Source organism: Mycena indigotica, assembly GCF_014461135.1.
Source record: "Mycena indigotica strain 171206Taipei chromosome Unknown Mind.scaff0009, whole genome shotgun sequence".
In the NCBI taxonomy this organism is placed as follows: Eukaryota; Fungi; Basidiomycota; class Agaricomycetes; order Agaricales; family Mycenaceae; genus Mycena; species Mycena indigotica.
In genome coordinates this window covers 753,133-770,244 of record NW_023503008.1, presented here as the reverse complement: position 1 = coordinate 770,244, position 17,112 = coordinate 753,133, and the positions used below count along the sequence as shown (strand labels likewise).

Below are 17,112 nucleotides of genomic sequence, written 5' to 3'. Positions count from 1 at the left end.
GCGGGCCAGGCGCTACTCCTGACCTCCTAGCACTCCTCCCCATTCCCCTGGTGTCGAAGTTGGGCTCGGCGACGGCTCGACGCGTCGTTCTCGGTCACGTGCTTCCCACGTGTGCGTTCCTCCTACTGGGGCGCATGTTCCCCGTCGTCACGTGCTGCGTGTTACGGGCCCGCAATGGCCCGACACCAGCGCCGGAGCGGACGGGCCGGGTCTTATCCGTGACATCACCCCCTCCCTAGGAACGACTCGTCTCGAGTCGGCGTGGCTCGGTCGCCCCGGTTTCTCGGGTTTTAATTTTGACTCTAGCTCGTCCTTCCAATCGCAAATTCCATCCAGCCCATAAGCTTAAGCTAAGCTTCGGCTGCGCATTTTAATCTCCCTGGCTGCTGACGCCTCGTGGCGTCCGCAGATCGATTCTTCCTGTCCATCAAGTGTTTCACCGCGGTCACGTGCGGCGTAGCGTTTCGTGTTGCCAATTCAGTTGCGGCGTCCTTTGTTCATATTGCTTGCGAGTGGGCTGTGCTGCGCGCCTCGGTCGAAGTTCGATATAGAACGCGTTCGTTCCCCCATATAAGCCAGGGCTTTTCCCTTCTGATCCTCTTCATGTCGTCCCCCAACTTGTACCGCTCCGGGTTGTTGCCCCCCTTGGCTCTCAGATGGTTCCCCCGTCGTCGGAGCCTGGTCGCCTGTTTGTTCGTTTTGCCTCCATGTCGCTCGTCGAGTTCCCTGCTTCCTGGCCCCTCTTGCAAGGGCGAGACCCGTCGTGCCGGGAGTCATTCGAGCCCCTCCGCCTGTTGGAGGACTTGCCTCCGTCTCAAGCCGCCGACTATTCTTCCAAGCTGTTCCCTCGGTTAGCCCCCGTAGTCCGTTCCCATCGAGCTTCTACTCTCCCAGTCCCCCTGCCGCGCCCTTACTGCCGTCGTCCTCCCTTCGAATCTTGTGGCAGGGCGAGTTCGACCGCCTGATGAAAGCCGGTCTGTGGCAGCCGGTTGTCTTCGGCCCCCACCACCTTTACTTTGGCGTTTTGTTTGATGCGTTCCCCTCCTCCTTCGTCTGGCGTCGCGAGGACGGCTCCCTTCAGGATATCCGCCCCTTGTTCGGACAACTGGGCCGTGGCCTCCTTGCCCATCTCCTTTCTGCCGACACTTCCTCCCCGATGCTTTGTTCTTTCCCCTTGTGGCGTTGGGTGGTACGTTCCCTTCCTTGCCCGCTTCCGATCGTGTGGTGACGGTCTCCGCCCAGCGCCTCATCCTTCACGCCTTGTCTTGCGCTGCCTCCGTTGGCCTCCCCTCCTTCGTCTCAGACCGATTCCTCGTCTTGGCCCACGTGGCCGCTTCGCGTGTTTCCCGGAGAGAATATAACTCGGCCCGATACGCTGGCCCGTCTGCTGGGCCCTCTCCCTCCGTCTCTCGTGCCGCCGTTCCTTCCACGCCGACCGGTGGTCGTCATTCATTCGGGTAGTCTTCTTGCCGGATCCTCGGGACGAGGTCGCGTTCTCGGGTGGCCCTTCGTGGATGAGGCGGAGGCGGGCGTCTCTTTTAGCTTCCTCCCTTTGGCAACTTGGTTAGACGATCAATTCCCGAGCCCTGGAAGTGATCCGGAAGGTGCCGGGGTGACGGCCCTGATGGGAAAGCGGTGCCCCCTACGCCCGTGGCTCGGGCGCGATCCTCCCCCCTATGGAGATCGACGTGGAGCATGACGGTGCCCCGCCTGTTTCGACCCTCCTGTTCCTCCCCTCTGATCCGGACTCGAGTTCGGATGTGGAAGTCATTGCCGGCCCCCGTCGCTTGTCCTCGCTGGGGATCGACCCTTCGGAACACGATTCGGTAGAGGATGAGCTTGACCCTCCTTTTTCCCCGGCCTCGTCGCCTACCCCGTTGCACCGGGATTTCGGCACCCCCTTGGCCCCTCGTCTCGAGTCCACTGGACAGCTGGCGCTTTTTCGGGGAGAGCCCCCCCGTCGCCCGGGGACCGTGATCCGATCCCTCTCCCTCGCTGCGAGTATTGCATCGCTCATGATCGTTTGTGCACCGTGTGGGCGCCCCCAGACAGTTCTCCCCAGAAACTCCCTGGTCCCGTGCGTCGGGCTTGTGACGCGTGTAGCCCGCTCCATCGTGCTTGTCTGCGCTGGCGGTCTTTTGCAGATGCGTACAAGGCTCGCTCCGCGGCTCTGCACGATTTTTCCTTCGAGTTTTGGGAGCGTCAAGTCGAGGATGGCGAGTTTGCGCTGCTACGTCCCGATCCCCGCTTCGCTGATCTAGTCGGGCTGTCCGCATCGGTCCCGTACCGGTCCTTCTTGTTCTCCTATTTGCCCCGATCAAACGAGGATCGGTTCGGGCGGAGCCCAACCCCGACGGTCGGGCCTTCTTCGGGCCGTCGTCGCCGCCCGGTCGTTCTTTCGTCAGCGTCTTCTCGGGACTCCTCCCCGTCCCCCGTGCGAAAACGAGTTCGCACCCGCTCGCCGTCTCCCCCACCATCGTCAAGTCGGCCCCCCGCCGAGGCCCCGCCCCACTTTCCGCCGGACGGCCTCCCCTGTCGCGACCGCTCGTTAGGAGAGGCCTCGTCCCGGCCATCCGTCCCCTGCGGGTGAGACCCACCCTCTTTCTTATCCCACCATGGGTTTCCAGGTGCCTTCGTTCCCTCGAGTCTCCCTGTGGTTCGGGAGGGGATGGGACTTGGATCGGGCCATTGCCGAGTCTCGCCGGTTGCATGGGGGGACCCGTCGGTACCCGCCGATCAGCGCTTGTCTCCGTTGGGCGTGCTGTTGCTGCAACAGTCGGCGGTTCATTCGGCCGACGGGGGGCTTCCCGGATGCTCGGACCCGCGCACTCGCGGAGTTGTCGTCGATGCGTTCCCTGGATGCAGACCTCCGGTTGGTGAACTCGCTGGAGTCCCTGACCGCCTCGGGGACGTCGCCGCCGGCGTGTGCCGCTATCTGGGCGCCATTCTTCTGGCTATCCACCGGTCCGAAGGAGAGAGAGGTCGGGATTCTGGGAAACGCCGGAGGGTTTAGAGCGTCGGGCCGCTGAACGAGAGGTATATGCGAATGTGTGCCGTCAGGACGGCCTGAGCTTCGGCATGATGGACCTGGATTAGGCTTCGGCGGGTCGTTCGTCGTCTTTCGGCGACCTCGGCCGGAGTTCCCCGTCTACTCGGTCGCGGCGTTCGGGTATCCTCCTCCTTTTGTTTTGCTGTCATTGTTCGCGCTCTGTCCAGTCGGCCCCCTCCCGTAGGGCGCCCCCGTGATGATTCGGACCGTATCGTGTTTGTTTTTGGTCTGCGTGTTTTTTTCCCCTTTTTTTGTATTTTGGCTGTTTTGTAATCGATCGATTCGTCTTGCGCTCGTCCGTTGTGTGATGGGTGAAGAAAGAGTTTTATTATTAGGGGCAGAGGCCCCGCCACAGATTAAGTAGAGCAGATTACGAGAGAGATAAGAACGGGCCCCCAGGGCCTTCGTGCGGAGGGAGGTGTGTCCCATTTCGTCAGGCAGAGTGTGCCGGTGGCCCGGGGCGGTCCGAGACGATCGGATCGGGGGTTCGGCCGTCTGGGGGAGGGGCGGGGAGTTGTTGAGGCGTCGGGCGCTTTGCGGCGGGCCCGGCGCCCTGGGCCGGGCAAGTGTGTTCCATGTGCCGATGGTGTTCGTCCAAGGAGACCCGCCTAGGGGTGCCCCACTTCAGGGCGGGCTCCTTTCTCCCGTAGAGGACGCGGTTGAAGACCACGGGCTGGGCTTCGAGGGTGCGTCCGTATAGGTAGGCAAGGGAGGCGATGACGATAGCCACTATCGTGGCCCACGCCGGGAGTGCGATGACGGTGGTAGTGTCCATTCTGTTGCGGGTGTAGGGGGATCGCTTAGATTCTGTCAGACTGCGGGTTGGGCCGTGCAAGGACCTCTCCTAAGAACGCGCGCCCGGAACAGAACAGACGAATAGTCGGGCCCGCAAGTATGGCGGGCGGGGTAGATCGAAACCGAAAGGGCCCGTGAACTCGGTCCCTTGCCGTAGTCGGTGGTCGAAGGTTCGAATCGGGTCGTGTCGGGCCCGATGAGTCGATAGTGTCTCCTCGCACGGAGTAAGGTAGTTCTTCAGACGATCTAAGCGATAGAGTACAGGGTACACTATCGCGCATTATATACGCGGGCCCGCAAAGGGGGTGATCGGACACCCTGGCCCCTCCTCCTCCTCCTCACTCCCGTTCCTGGCCGCAGAGGGGACGATCGCACATCCCTTGCGGGCCAGGCGCTACTCCTGACCTCCTAGCACTCCTCCCCATTCCCCTGGTGTCGAGTTGGGCTCGGCGACGGCTCGACGCGTCGTTCTCGGTCACGTGCTTCCCACGTGTGCGTTCCTCCTACTGGGGCGCATGTTCCCCGTCGTCACGTGCTGCGTGTTACGGGCCCGCAATGGCCCGACACCAGCGCCGGAGCGGACGGGCCGGGTCTTATCCGTGACACTATCCGAGTCCAAGTGAGTCAATTGACGAGCCTTCAAGTTTGAACTCAATCGACGACAACTGCTGTGGTTAGCTTTAGACGTTCATCGTCTTACGGCTCTCGCCCCTCGACCGTCAACACCCCTGTTTCCGATACATCTGCAGGCTCTTCGAAGGACATGTCGAGTATTGCGCAAGTCGCTGCAATCAAGTGCTCAGCTCTACCGTTCGCTGACAAGGAGAAGAAGAAGAAGAGTGTGCGATGGAGGGACGAGGCCGGACTGAATGCCATTTCGTTCATTCCGGCAGATATATCCTCATCGTGGTTCATGGTCGACAGCTCTTTGCCGCAACGCAGCACGTCTTTAGACGCACTCCGAGTCGCTCCCCGGGTACGCCATTCGATTGGCCACCGCTTATCTGGCGTTGTTTGTCTTGGCAGGAGGAGGAACATGACCCACAAATTCGAGCCTGTGATCAAACTCACAGAATAAGTCGGCGATAGCAAAACCCACGAAGAGGATGAGGGTGTGCTTTTCAAGATGTCGGTCTACTTTCACGCGATCTTGGCCCCTCTGACTTTTGTAGGCGCGCCAAATTGTTTCGATTCGACAGTAATGTAGGCTACGAATGGAAAGAGCATGGCACTAGAGATGTCCGTCTCCTCGAGCACAAGGAGACCCACAAGGTCAGGCTGGTGATGCGGCTGGATAAGACTCTCAAAGTCTGTGACAACTATGTTAGTGAGCATAAACCCCATTTTACGTCTTCAGAAAATGGCTTATAGCCCCGCTCAGGCTGCTTTTGTTGTCGACATTCTTACTCAATGACGCTGCATCTCACTGTGCTAGAGCGCAAAAATTTCCCTTGTATGGTCTTGGCTGTCGCAGCGCGTGGTAACTGCCACAACCAGTTCAAGGATACAACTCAGTCATCGAAAGCTCCCTGATCTCCATACTCGAGCAATAATCCGCCACCCTACTTTCTTCTCTCCCTCACTCATCTCATTTCACTGCATCGTGCGCGAGAGCCGTCCAAAGTCGATGCGTGATTAGTGCCGTCCTTGCTCCAGCACCACCTCCACCGAAAGCTTTGGATTCCAAGCTGAAATCAGCCAGTTGCAACCTCATTATCGGTACGTGCATCCACAAAGGAAAACGTGGTGCGATTCTGACGTGACTATCTAGACACTATCGACTCAACTAAGCTTTGGACCACCGCGTCGCCTGTACCGCACTCGGCCTTTCGCCAGCACAGTTTCGCCACCACGGACAACGAGATTTTCCTTCGTGAATCTACTTTCAACGCCTCGGATGCCCGATAAAATTTGCTAGGCCTCTCTCACCGACCCTTCCGTTCTCGACACCGAGATGGATCTCTCCATCTTCATCCCCAACAAAGAGAAGAGCTGCTGATCATTCACGACACGGGTATTGGCCAGACCAAGGCTGACCTGGTCAATGATCTAGGTACCATCGCCAACTTGAAGTCTGGCACAAAAGGCTTCATTGAGGCCCTCTCTTCTGGCGCCGACATCTCCATGATTGGTCAATTCGGTGTCGGTTTCTACTCTGCCTACCTCGTCTGTTCAGGTTGTTTCCAAACACAACGATGACGAGCCATACATTTGGGAGTCTGCCGCTGGTGGGACCTTCACTATTACCCTCGACACCGTCAACCCCCCAATCGGACGTGGTTCTGAAATCCGTTTGTACCCGAAGGAGGACCAACTCGAGTACCTCGAGGAGAAGAAGATCAAGGAGATTGTCGCGAAAAAGTCCGAGTTCATTTTTTACTCAATCAAACTCGCTGTCACGAAGGAGGTCGAGAAGGTTAGTAGTCTTTTTCCCCTCTCCTACATCTGTTCTAACGTGATCTATAGGAAGTTGAGGATGACGAGGAGGAGGAGGCTGATGCCGATCGAGGCGGTCGAGGATGAAGATGATGCGCCGAAAGACAATAAGAAGAAGAAGGTTAAGGAGCAAAAGATCACTACCGAGGAGCTCAACAAAACCAAGCCCATCTGGACTCGCAACCCGTCAGAAATCACGACTGAAGAGTACGGGTCGTTCTACAAGAGCTTAACCAACGATTGGGAGGATCATCTTGCTGTCAAGCACTTCTCGTTGAAGGTCAACTCGAATTCAAGGCCATCCTCTTCATTCCCAAGCGGTAAGTCGTTATTCAATCTGTTGCTTCCCTGTTGACCATGTTCAGGGCACCCTTCGATCTCTTCGAGTCCAAGAAGAAGCGCAACAACATCAAGCTCTACGTCCGCCGTGTCTTCATCATGGACGACTGCGAGGAGCTTATTCCCGAATACCTCAACTTCGTCAAGGGTATCGTCGACTCAGAGGATCTGCCCCTCAACATCTCCCGTGAGACGTTGCAGCAGAACAAGATCCTCAAGGTCATTCGCAAGAACATTGTGAAGAAGTGCATGGAGGTTCTGGCTGAAATTGCGGAGGACAAGGACAACTTCACCAAATTCTACGAGGCTTTCGGCAAGAACCTCAAGCTTGGTATCCACGAAGATGCCCAAAACCGAAGCAAACTCGCCGAGTTCCTGCGTTTCTTCTCGACCAAGTCGTCTGAGGAGCAGACCTCGCTCAAAGGTATATTTTCCTTTCTTGCTTATGAACTCATCTAATAATCTTTGCAGACTATATTACCCGCATGCCCGAAATCCAAAAATCCATCTACTACCTCACCGGCGAATCTTTGGCGGCCACCCGCGACTCACCATTCCTTGAGGTCCTCAAGAAGAAGGGCTTCGAAGTTCTGCTGCTCGTTGACCCCATTGACGAGTACGCCCATCACACAACTGAAGGAGTTCGATGGCAAGAAGCTCATCTGTGTGTCGAAAGAGGGTCTGGAGCTTGAGGAGACGGAAGAGGAGAAGGCGGCACGTGAGGCTGAGGTTGCTGCCTTCAGCGACCTTTGCACCACTGTCAAGGATGCTCTTGGCGACAAGGTCGAGAAGGTCGTCATCTCCAACCGCATCACCGACTCTCCTTGCGTTCTTGTCACTGGCCAATTCGGTTGGTCATCCAACATGGAGCGTATCATGAAGGCGCAGGCACTTCGTGACTCATCCATGTCGTCGTATATGGCCTCGAAAAAGACCTCGAACTGAACCCGAGCAACCCCATCGTCAAGGAGCTCAAGCGTAAGGTTGCGGAGGACAAGGGCGACAAGTCTGTTCGCGACTTGACCTATCTGCTCTTCGAGACAGTGCTGCTCACTTCTGGCTTTGCTCTCGATGAACCGACATCTTTCGCTAAGCGTATCCACCGAATGATTGCGTTAGTTTTCCTATTTTTTTTTCGTTTTTTACTGGTCTAACATGCTACAAACAGACTTGGTCTCGATGTTGATGAGGAAGAGGAGGAAGAGACAACAGAAACCTCGACCGCCCAAACCAACGGCTGCCGCCACGGAAACCACGTCTGCTGTGGAGGAGATCGACTAAACAGGGTCTTTGGGGGTGCTTTGCTTAGCTTACGTCTACTACTACTACATCTGCTGCATTTGTTTTTGATTCCTCTGCACACAAACTGAAATGTATCAACGAACCGCGCACTGGCGCGCCGAAATGCGTCTCGGAATTGTACCAAGTAGTGATGACTGCTCATTAGAGTCTCCGAAGCGATAGTCGTCAGCGTCCACGAAGCAGCAGCGGCGTGACTTCCCAGGAGACAGTCCTCCTCCCGCGCTTCCACGTTCACCAACTTCTCCCTCCCCCAACCAGATGAATTTTGCGCCGGTTCAGACTCACTGCTCTCCACTCAACTTGAACTTGTAAGCTGTGCCAAGGCATTGACTCAGGCTCAATTAACCTTCAGCTTCACGTGCGGCAGTGAAGCAATACAATTGAAGTTTTGCTGCACAACCTTCTTCCTTCCATCCCCCACTCGAAAACCTTCTGGGCCTCTTGAATCTTTCGCTGAGCCTTGGGGCGATTACACTCTGGTGCCGCCAGCCCCGCACCATCAACAACAACTCGAAGGAAACCTCGGACTCAATGCCACCGAAACGGCCGAAAAACTTGGCTCGGAGACCTGCAGTCAAGTCCACTCGCCCTTGGTCAGTGACCATCTTTTACCATTTGTTTCCCTTACCAACTTTTCTATAGCAAGAGACGCAAAAAAGCCCGAGTTCATGAAGATGATTTCGAATTAGCTGGCCTCAACCGAAGAGACCGAGCCATCAGCCGCTATCTCCAGCAACATGGCCGCACCCTACTTTCTATCGCGCAGTACCTTGGCTACGACTCTTCCAAAACGGCCACCATCTTTCGATGTCGCCAGAACAAAAATTCCACAATCGACACTGTCGCAGCAGACGCCGCTTGGTTAGCAGACTGGGACTCTCAAGCTGCTCTGGATATCACTGAGCAGTATATGAATCAAGCCGAATCGGTATGTTCTATTTGTTCATCTTGACCTATCTGACTTCGTGTAGAGAGGCGAAGCATCGAACGAGGTCGAAACTGAGAGCGAGAGCGAGAGCGAGAGCGAGAGCGAGAGCGAGAGCGAGAGCGAGAGAGCAAGGGATCAAACGATGATGAGTGCGGAGTGGGGACAAAACAAATGAGCCTCTAACTAACCAAACTAACAAAAACAACCAAAACTCCACTTGAGATAGAGAGAAAGTTGTATAATGTCAAGTAGGGAAAGTCACAAAACCCAAAATATCGTCGACTCCTTGTGCGAGAACAGACCCCTGTGAACAGAGCCTTGGCACAAATGTGTAAGGTTGTAGGGTTGATACGAGTTTCTTGCGAAAAACGTTGATTTGTTGTGCCCCTAAAGCGTATTATCGACGAAACTCAGCAATAGAGAAGCGCCAATACGATGCCCGGAGAGTTTATACTCGTTGGATCAGGACTAACTGCCTTAAACCCTCTGAGTTGTCTCGAGTCAGGAACTAACTGCCTTAAACTCTCGACCAGCAACCGAAACCCAATAAACAGCAACCGGAACTCTCTTTTAAACGGCAACCGAAACCCTCAACCAATAATCCTTCGACGCGATGATACTATTTCGAAAGAGCTAGCAAGATAAATTGACGAGCTAGATCCCCAGATGCACCTAGTAGAGCGGGGCAATCCGTGAACCTGCCAAATACAAAACAGAGGTATAAATACTAAACAGAAATTGATAGAATCAGGGAAAATCTCGAGTAAGAAAAGTCGTCCATGTGCATAATTGTATAGGTATCGTTTCGCCATACGACCCGGAGTCGAAAATCCAGGTCCAGATGACTGGTATCGCGTGTGTTGGAGTCAATGACCTGTGTAAATCTTCCGTGTTCGCGACCATCTAGTTTTGCTTGTGAAGAATCCCTCGATCTTGAGTAGGATAAGTGGATAGCTCTGCTTCCCAGCTTTCGATTGACACCCATAACTCGTATCTTGTGCGTATGGCCTCAGCGGTAGTTGTCCCAACTCTCCTGGCGCATTTCCAATGTTCAGATGATCAGTTCCTCGACAGTGTTTTAGAGTCGCCGTTGATCACAGGTCCAGGCCCCAATCAATTGAGTAGGTTTTTCACCGTTTAACCGTCCCTTGGCACTCCCGATCCTCCAGCATGATCCGAAACCACGTTCCAATGATGTCAGTCGTCGATACCAACAGAGATAGGGGTGGCCCTAGTCTAGGAGTTGTCGATTTCGAGTCTCCACTGAGCGCCAAACCGAATATGCCTTTTAGAATACACCCCCTTTGGGTATTTTGCATAGAATTGGATGGATTCTAGCGAGAAGCGGGCTCTGCGAACCTTTTCCTAGTCAAGACTTTGGAATCACTATGAGCGATTTGATAGGATTTGACTGGATTTTGATATGTTCTTGTGCAGGTAACTCCCTAGTTGACCATTCGGGACTCATGTCAACTCTGAGACGTGCGCTGAGCAACAAAATCGACAAAAATAGTCGTTTCCTGGTCTGTCCCAGACTGCGGCTTATCATCTCCCCATTTTTAAATCTCGACTGTCCCCAGTCGTCTTTGGCAATACTCGAATTCAACAACATCAATGAATTCTCTCCATCTTTCACTTTTTGCCGTCAGCGAAGATCAAGGATCGACACTCTGGACTCAAATTTTTGACATTCTCTGTCGGATCTTTGGTTCTGCCAAGCAAAGGCGTTGCCGTGATCACTGATTTGCCCTCGGACAAAGGAATGCTTCCGTTCAGGCGCCCGGTCGGCCCTTTCCGTCTCGCAAGCTTCCCTTAATTCTACCGGGGTTTCCAGATTCACCCAATACACTTAAGCTGCTAACCAAATAGAGCGGTTCCGCGACTGCGCGCAAGAGAAAGTTAATTCCCCGGAGCCGGTGCATGTGGTTTAAGCTTCAGAAGCGTCCCTTGCTGTCACGTTTTGTTCTTCACTCTTCTTCACAGCCCTACGCTCGGCGTATAAAAGCTTGTCCGCCCCCTTTTTTCGTCCCATTCTTTCTTTCTTTCTTCCACCATGTCCACCAAAAAGACCTCCCCGTTGAAGAAACAGGCTCGGGGAGTCGCCCTCTCTGTCAGACGACTCTCTAACTCCTATCATCCCCTTGACCTCCAACCCCTGCTGGTCTTGCTTCGTTAACAAGGCCGGCCAATCCTTCTTCAACACCCTCCGTCGTCACCGCCGAAGACCCGTCTACTCCTGCCCTCAAGCCACACTGGAAAACTCCTCCTCTCGTGTCGCACCTCAACGGAGTACTCCCGTATTTCGTGAGTCTTCTCGTTTTCTTCTCGCACTTCCCCTTTCTGATCACCCCTTTCCAGCGCTATATCTTCCAATACACCGAATCCCTCTCGCGAGCCTCCACCGAATATGCATCCCTCGATATCGTGCTCCTCGTCGACTTGACCATCAAATTGCGGGACCTGCTCCCTTCCAAAGAGTTGGACAAGGACTGGGCGTTCCTGACTTGTAAATTTGCGCTCTTCACCGTGCGTATCTCCTTTTATTTCCTCCTTTCGATTGTCTGACTCGGTTTTTCAGGACCTTGGTTCATATTACTTGGACATTTCCGACGAAGCCTTCCCTAGCAATATGCCGGCGACGCTGAAGCTCAAGGAGCTCGAACTGCCCAGCCTCCACGCCGTTGGCCAAACACCAAGCCGACGACAAGAAGCCAAAACCTCGGCCCAAACCCAAGGCCAAGGCAACCCTCCCCGGTTGTCATTCCAGTCGAGTCCGAGGAAGAGAACGGTGAAGATGACGACAATGGTACGTCTTATTCATCTCCCTTTCCCCCAAACCGGATTGTACTGACACTCTTTTTCTTCAGAGTCCGTTGTTGCTGTCAAGAAAGAGAAGGGCAAGGCTCCCGTCCATGGCGTGTTCGTGAAGATTCTTCTGGAGAAGAGACTGTCTCTCCAGAGAAAGTCTCCAAGTCCACCCGACGTTCTCAAGCCTTCCTTCACTTCTTGCTTCCACTAACTCTTCTGTTCTTCAGGCAAGCCACCCGCCAAAAAGTCGAAATATGCCAAGGAGAAGGGCACGGTGCTGGAGTTTGACGATGCTGAGGAGCTAAACGATGAGTTGGTGCCAGGCGCTGATGGGTATTTCCGCTATCGTCCGGCAGACGAGAACGCCCCCTTCGACGCGTCTGACCCCGCACACACCCATAAGCTCAACCAGCTTTTGGTTCGTCTCTTCCAACCGCGGGCTTCATGCGCGACATCCTTTCCTTCACCCCCAACAATCGCGTCCGGCTGGTCTTGTCCCGCATTACCCAAGCGTTGCCTCTCTCTTGACGGCCCTCGTGAAGACCTTCGACTCGCCCGTCTCAACTAACCCCGGCAAATCGACGATCCAGTCGAAGGGTTTCGAGCCCTACTACGTCGAGTCCGCACCCGTCCCAATTGCTTTCCTCAAGAGAGCGTTCCCGGACCAGCCCCCTCTTCCCGCTTGGCCATGCCTGATGTGCATGATGTTCCGCCGAGACTGCACCCCTTTGGGATACGGTGTTCCTTGGACAACTGCAACCACGACAGCAAAAGGGTCACCTCTGCGACCACCAACGCTCCTCAGACGAGATGCTCAAAGTCATCGAGCATCTCACGCCTCTCATCGCGTCTTCTAACCGCGAGACTCATCTGGAGTTGATCCACCTCAAGGAGGTCTTCGAGCTGGCAGCGCAGACTCGTGAAGCCCATCGCCTGGCGATGTCCTCGGTCAAACGGGCACTCGAATCCTTCCAGTGGCACCTGGAGTCGGTTGTCGAGATCCATTCTTCCGAAGGCCTCGAGCGACGCTTCCTTCTCGAGACTGGCGACGAGTCCGCGACCATGGTCCTCAACCAGCTGCTCCTTGCCAATGCTCGCAAAGGTACTTCCACATCTCTCTCCTCAGCTTCCCATCGCTAACACTCTTTTCCTCTGTAGGATCCAACTATCCCAACGGTCCCAAGGACGAGAAGGACAAGAAGGACGAGGAGACGGAGGAGAACGACGAGTTGCTGGGCGACACGGAGATGCCCATCGCTCCACCCGATTCCAACGAGGCGGGTCCATCCACATCTGGGTGAGATCCCCTTGGTCTGGTTTCCGGTTGCATCTCGATGGTTGGGAGCTCGTCGGCGGGTCGAAAGTCTACGGACTATAAAATTTTTGTATATTTCACAGTGCGCGGCCGGCGTAAAGTACTTTGCTTGTACTTTACGACCGGCAAAATAATCAGTATTTTCACATTGCCTTCCTTTCTCGTCCGAACTTAAGTAAAATTCATCTGAGAAAAGTCCCCAATGCAAAGTCCTGAGTATTTTGACTCGATCTTGGACTTGGGTTCCCTCCCAATTCATCAACTCGACAATCTTTGTTCGAGATCTGCGGATTTCCCATCAATCCACAACTCCCTACATGTCTTCTTCTCAGCAATCCACCAGTAGCAACTCCGATCGGTCGCCTAGATAACGTCCTTGATGTTGTGTGGTCGAATTTGTAATGGTTTCGTCGAATAAAAGCTTTTCCATCTCTAAGAAAAGTCTGTCTTGACCCTCTACCATAACCGACAACGGTATTCCCAAGTACGTCAACGAGCCCATGATCCCTATCCTCTATAGCGGCATCTTCGTGGGACGAAGTCTATCGATCCATCTTCAAAATGTGTGCGAGTCTTGAAGTATGTCACTTTTCCCACTCGAAATCTTGCAATTTCTTGACGGGAAACAGCTCATCGGCCCATGTAACTGTTGCAAAGTCCTCAATCGCGACTGTGTCCACCTCATGGCTGGTCTTCCTTGCATCCCCTGTGGTCTGAATCGCGACGACACCTGCGATTTCTCCACTCTCGAAGGTTTCCATGTCATTTATAGTCTCAATCGTGACTCTCATTTGGCATTTCTTGGTGCGTTTGGTATTTTCCTGACAGGAAAAAGGCATTTCTGACTTTCTCTTGTCAACAAAGATCATAAGAAGACGACCAACGAGCAGGAAGAGATGGCCAAGACCCTCGTCCTACTTCGCAAGTGGGAGGAACTCCGCACCAACGGCCATCTCAAAACGTTCCTCGACGCTATGCGGAAAACCCAAAAACTCCTCGAATGTGGCGTCCAAAGCTTGTTCTCCACACTCGGCCACGACGAACTCCATCAGGCCGAAGCCATTTTCGACGGGAACCCCAGTACCATGGTCTCTCGAAGCTCGCTCATTACTCCCGCATCCAACTCGAAGACAAGGCCGAGATTCGTCGCGAGCAAATTCGTAAAAAGGTCGAATCCCTCAAGAACGAGTACAAATACGCTTCAGAGCTACTCGCTCGACTCGAATCTGCTCACTCCAAGGTCATTTCCCTCTGCGAATCGTCCATTCTTGTCGATCTGACCTATTTCCCTCAGGCATCGCTCTTTGGTTATACCCAAGATAACGATTTCATGAACGAATATGGCCACACCATGATCATGAACGTCCCAATCGACTCTCCCGCGTCCTCTGCATCCTCTCTCACTGATATGCCCGCACTGGAAACGATCCCTGAACATGGAGAACATTCCCCGGTGATCCATTCCGTCCCAATGGGCATTCCTGACGCTCCTGCTTGCTCCACCTGCCCATCCGCACAGGCTCACTCCTTCCACCCTTGCCCTGCTGATCATGTCGTTTGACAATCTCAACGGCGCAAACCCTTAATCCAACTTCTTATCTGTCGTTACCGTCGTTTACAATCATTCCTGTCGTTACAGTAGCGTTTTGAATCACAAAGGGCGTGTTGTTCCTTGATTTCCTCTGTTTCGGCACTTTTCCTACTCGAAGATTTGGTTGATACCGAAGATCTCGTTTCCAGAAACTGCGATCAGGCTGCCTTGGCAGTCCTGCATAAGATCCAGGTCCGGGTATATCCTTCTCCATGCTTGCATTTCATAAGAAAGTGGCAATCTCGACGGTAATAGCATATCTTTGAGGGTGGAAACATGATCCAGATCGCCAAAGTGTTTCGCTCTTTCGAGAGAACCATGCTTTGCGGTCCACAACCATGCTGCGCTCCATGTTCTCCATGTTATGCCAAAACGTGCACCACGTTGAGCCCATCTCCCCCATTTTTAAGATCTTGCTGTCCCAGCAATAAGCCATCGCCTATAAAAAAGATGTCCTGGTTCGATAACCCATTCCAGTTTCTCTCGCATCTCTATCCAAAGACATTCGCTCCCTTCCAATCTCGACCAGTACGAGCACTTCCTCCACAGTCTCCTCCAAGCCTGAGTACTGACGATATGAACCCTCAGACGTCTCCAGTTGAACACAAAATGGCAGACTCGATGTATGCCCCTCGCGAACCCGAGGAAGGAGTTCCAGAAGAACTCGAAGCCGACGTTCACGAGTTCATAACCACCGTTTCCGACTTGCGCATTCGTACCAACGACAAGAATGTCCGTAAAATTCACTTGTTGTATCGGTATTTGGTGCGTCGTCACTTTTCCTAGTCGGAATAATGGTACTCATCATCGTTCTTAGCTTCCTCAGCTCAAGGAGGAAGAGGTCCGCGACCGTTTGGCTGCAAGCCAGTTGATCTATCAAGACCTTCCCCATGCGCTTCAAAAACTCCATGCGATTCAGAACAATATTCGCAACGACGGCAAGTGGACCGCCAAAGTCGATCAACATCTTCGCGACACCAACACTTGTATCGCCCATATGCAGCATATCGACGTCTGCACGCACATTCGCGGCTCATCGCAACAAAGCGGATGAATCCAAGAAAAAGCCCTGAGAGCCAAAAAGGTAATATCATTTCCCAAAACGGAAGCGACACTATCTTATCAGTGACAGACGTCTTCGTCCAAGAACACTCCGGTTTCACTTTTCTCCGTCGAAGATTTCCTCCGCAACTCATCATCATCGCCAGAATACTCGTTCTTTGACCGTTAACCAGTCGCACAAGGTATTTTCCCTGTTGAATATTCATTCGAACGTTGATTTACTCCAGCGACAGCGTTCCCTGAACCCGAAGATGAAGAAGAAGAGGTTCGTTCTCTCTTCTTCGACTCTGAGTCGAACGTTTTCATCGTCAATCTCCCTGACTCGGTGCGTTCTTATCTAGGAAGGCTCTGGCGATACCGACAAGAGTCCTTCTAAGAAGAAGCGCAACAAAGCCAGTTCTCCCGAGCTCATAGACGAGTCTGGCAAAACCCCTGCGCCGATCTCTTCTTTATCCTTCAAGAAGAAAGACCCCAAGGACCTCCCAACTGTCTGTAGACTCTATCCGATGTCCCTTCTATCGCTGATTCGCATATTCGCAGATCCCCTGGCTGCCGTGAGCCGGAATTGTAACTTTTCCTTGACCAGATTTCGAAGTTTCTGACTTGAATTTCCCAGATTTTGACCAATCCTTATCCGGTTGACGATTCCGCTCCTGCTGATCTCGAGTACAAGACCATTCAAGAACTTCTCGATCAATTCGCACAAGGAACCGAAGTCCGAATCACCAATAAGCAGCTGACCGCCTGCCTCGAACTCGCTCAGCAGCAAGTGCTCATCGCTGTCCAGCGTATGGCATATGCCCGTGACTCGTGATGTAGTAGTCGCTCGTCGCTACCAAACACTCTTCGACCTCGCGAAGGACCGCAACATGAAAGTTGATAGTAAACTCCCGTCCGTCCCTCTCAGTCTCGTCATAGTGCTCGATTTCTGACTTCTCCTCGTCAGCGATCCGTCCCAGTACTTGGCTATCATCCGCGGAAATGCTCGTCTCGCAACTCCCAACGGTCCTTCCCATGGCCGCAAGTAAATCCCTTACTGCTCCATCGAAATCCCTTCTCCCATAGTACTATATACCCCCACACTCGTTTCCAAGGCTTTCCAGATCAGCCGTTCGGTCGTTACTTGAACTGTACTATGTCTTCACACCTCGAACGAATGTATTCTTGCGTTGTGACACTTTTTCTCTTCGATTTTGAAGCAGTCTTCCTCCTTAAGCGTCGTCATCTGACTTTTCGCTCTCGGAATCTGACTCTTCCTCGTCAAGATCTATGTCTCCAAACTGCAAATCCGTTCCTTCCACATCCTCTCGGCCTTCTGCGAGCTCATCCAGTTCCTCTTTTGTCATGTCGATCATCTTTTCGATGTCCTTTGAGAAAGAAATCTTCTCCCTGGCTTCATAGGGTATTACTCGGAATGCGCCAATCTTTCCTGGTACCATGGCTCCATTTAGCTCACATACTAGATAAGATCCACCCATTGTCCGTCT

General features: G+C 53.4%; 1 protein-coding gene across 1 annotated transcript; it reads left to right on the top strand.

Annotated features, from left to right (window-relative positions):
• Positions 1-4,607: 4,607 nt before the first annotated feature.
• Positions 4,608-8,873, top strand: MIND_01008000 (HATPase-c domain-containing protein; the record flags this gene model as incomplete). The annotated part of the gene is made up of 15 exons (XM_037366677.1): positions 4,608-4,860; positions 4,924-4,972; positions 5,017-5,171; positions 5,501-5,563; positions 5,616-5,717; positions 5,763-5,986; positions 6,021-6,607; positions 6,646-7,043; positions 7,091-7,206; positions 7,259-7,514; positions 7,553-7,733; positions 7,788-7,875; positions 8,084-8,229; positions 8,274-8,514; positions 8,568-8,873. 15 exons carry the CDS (start codon positions 4,608-4,610, stop codon positions 8,871-8,873), a joined length of 3,165 nt encoding a protein of 1,054 aa, XP_037216071.1.
• Between the last annotated feature and the right edge of the window lie 8,239 nt (positions 8,874-17,112).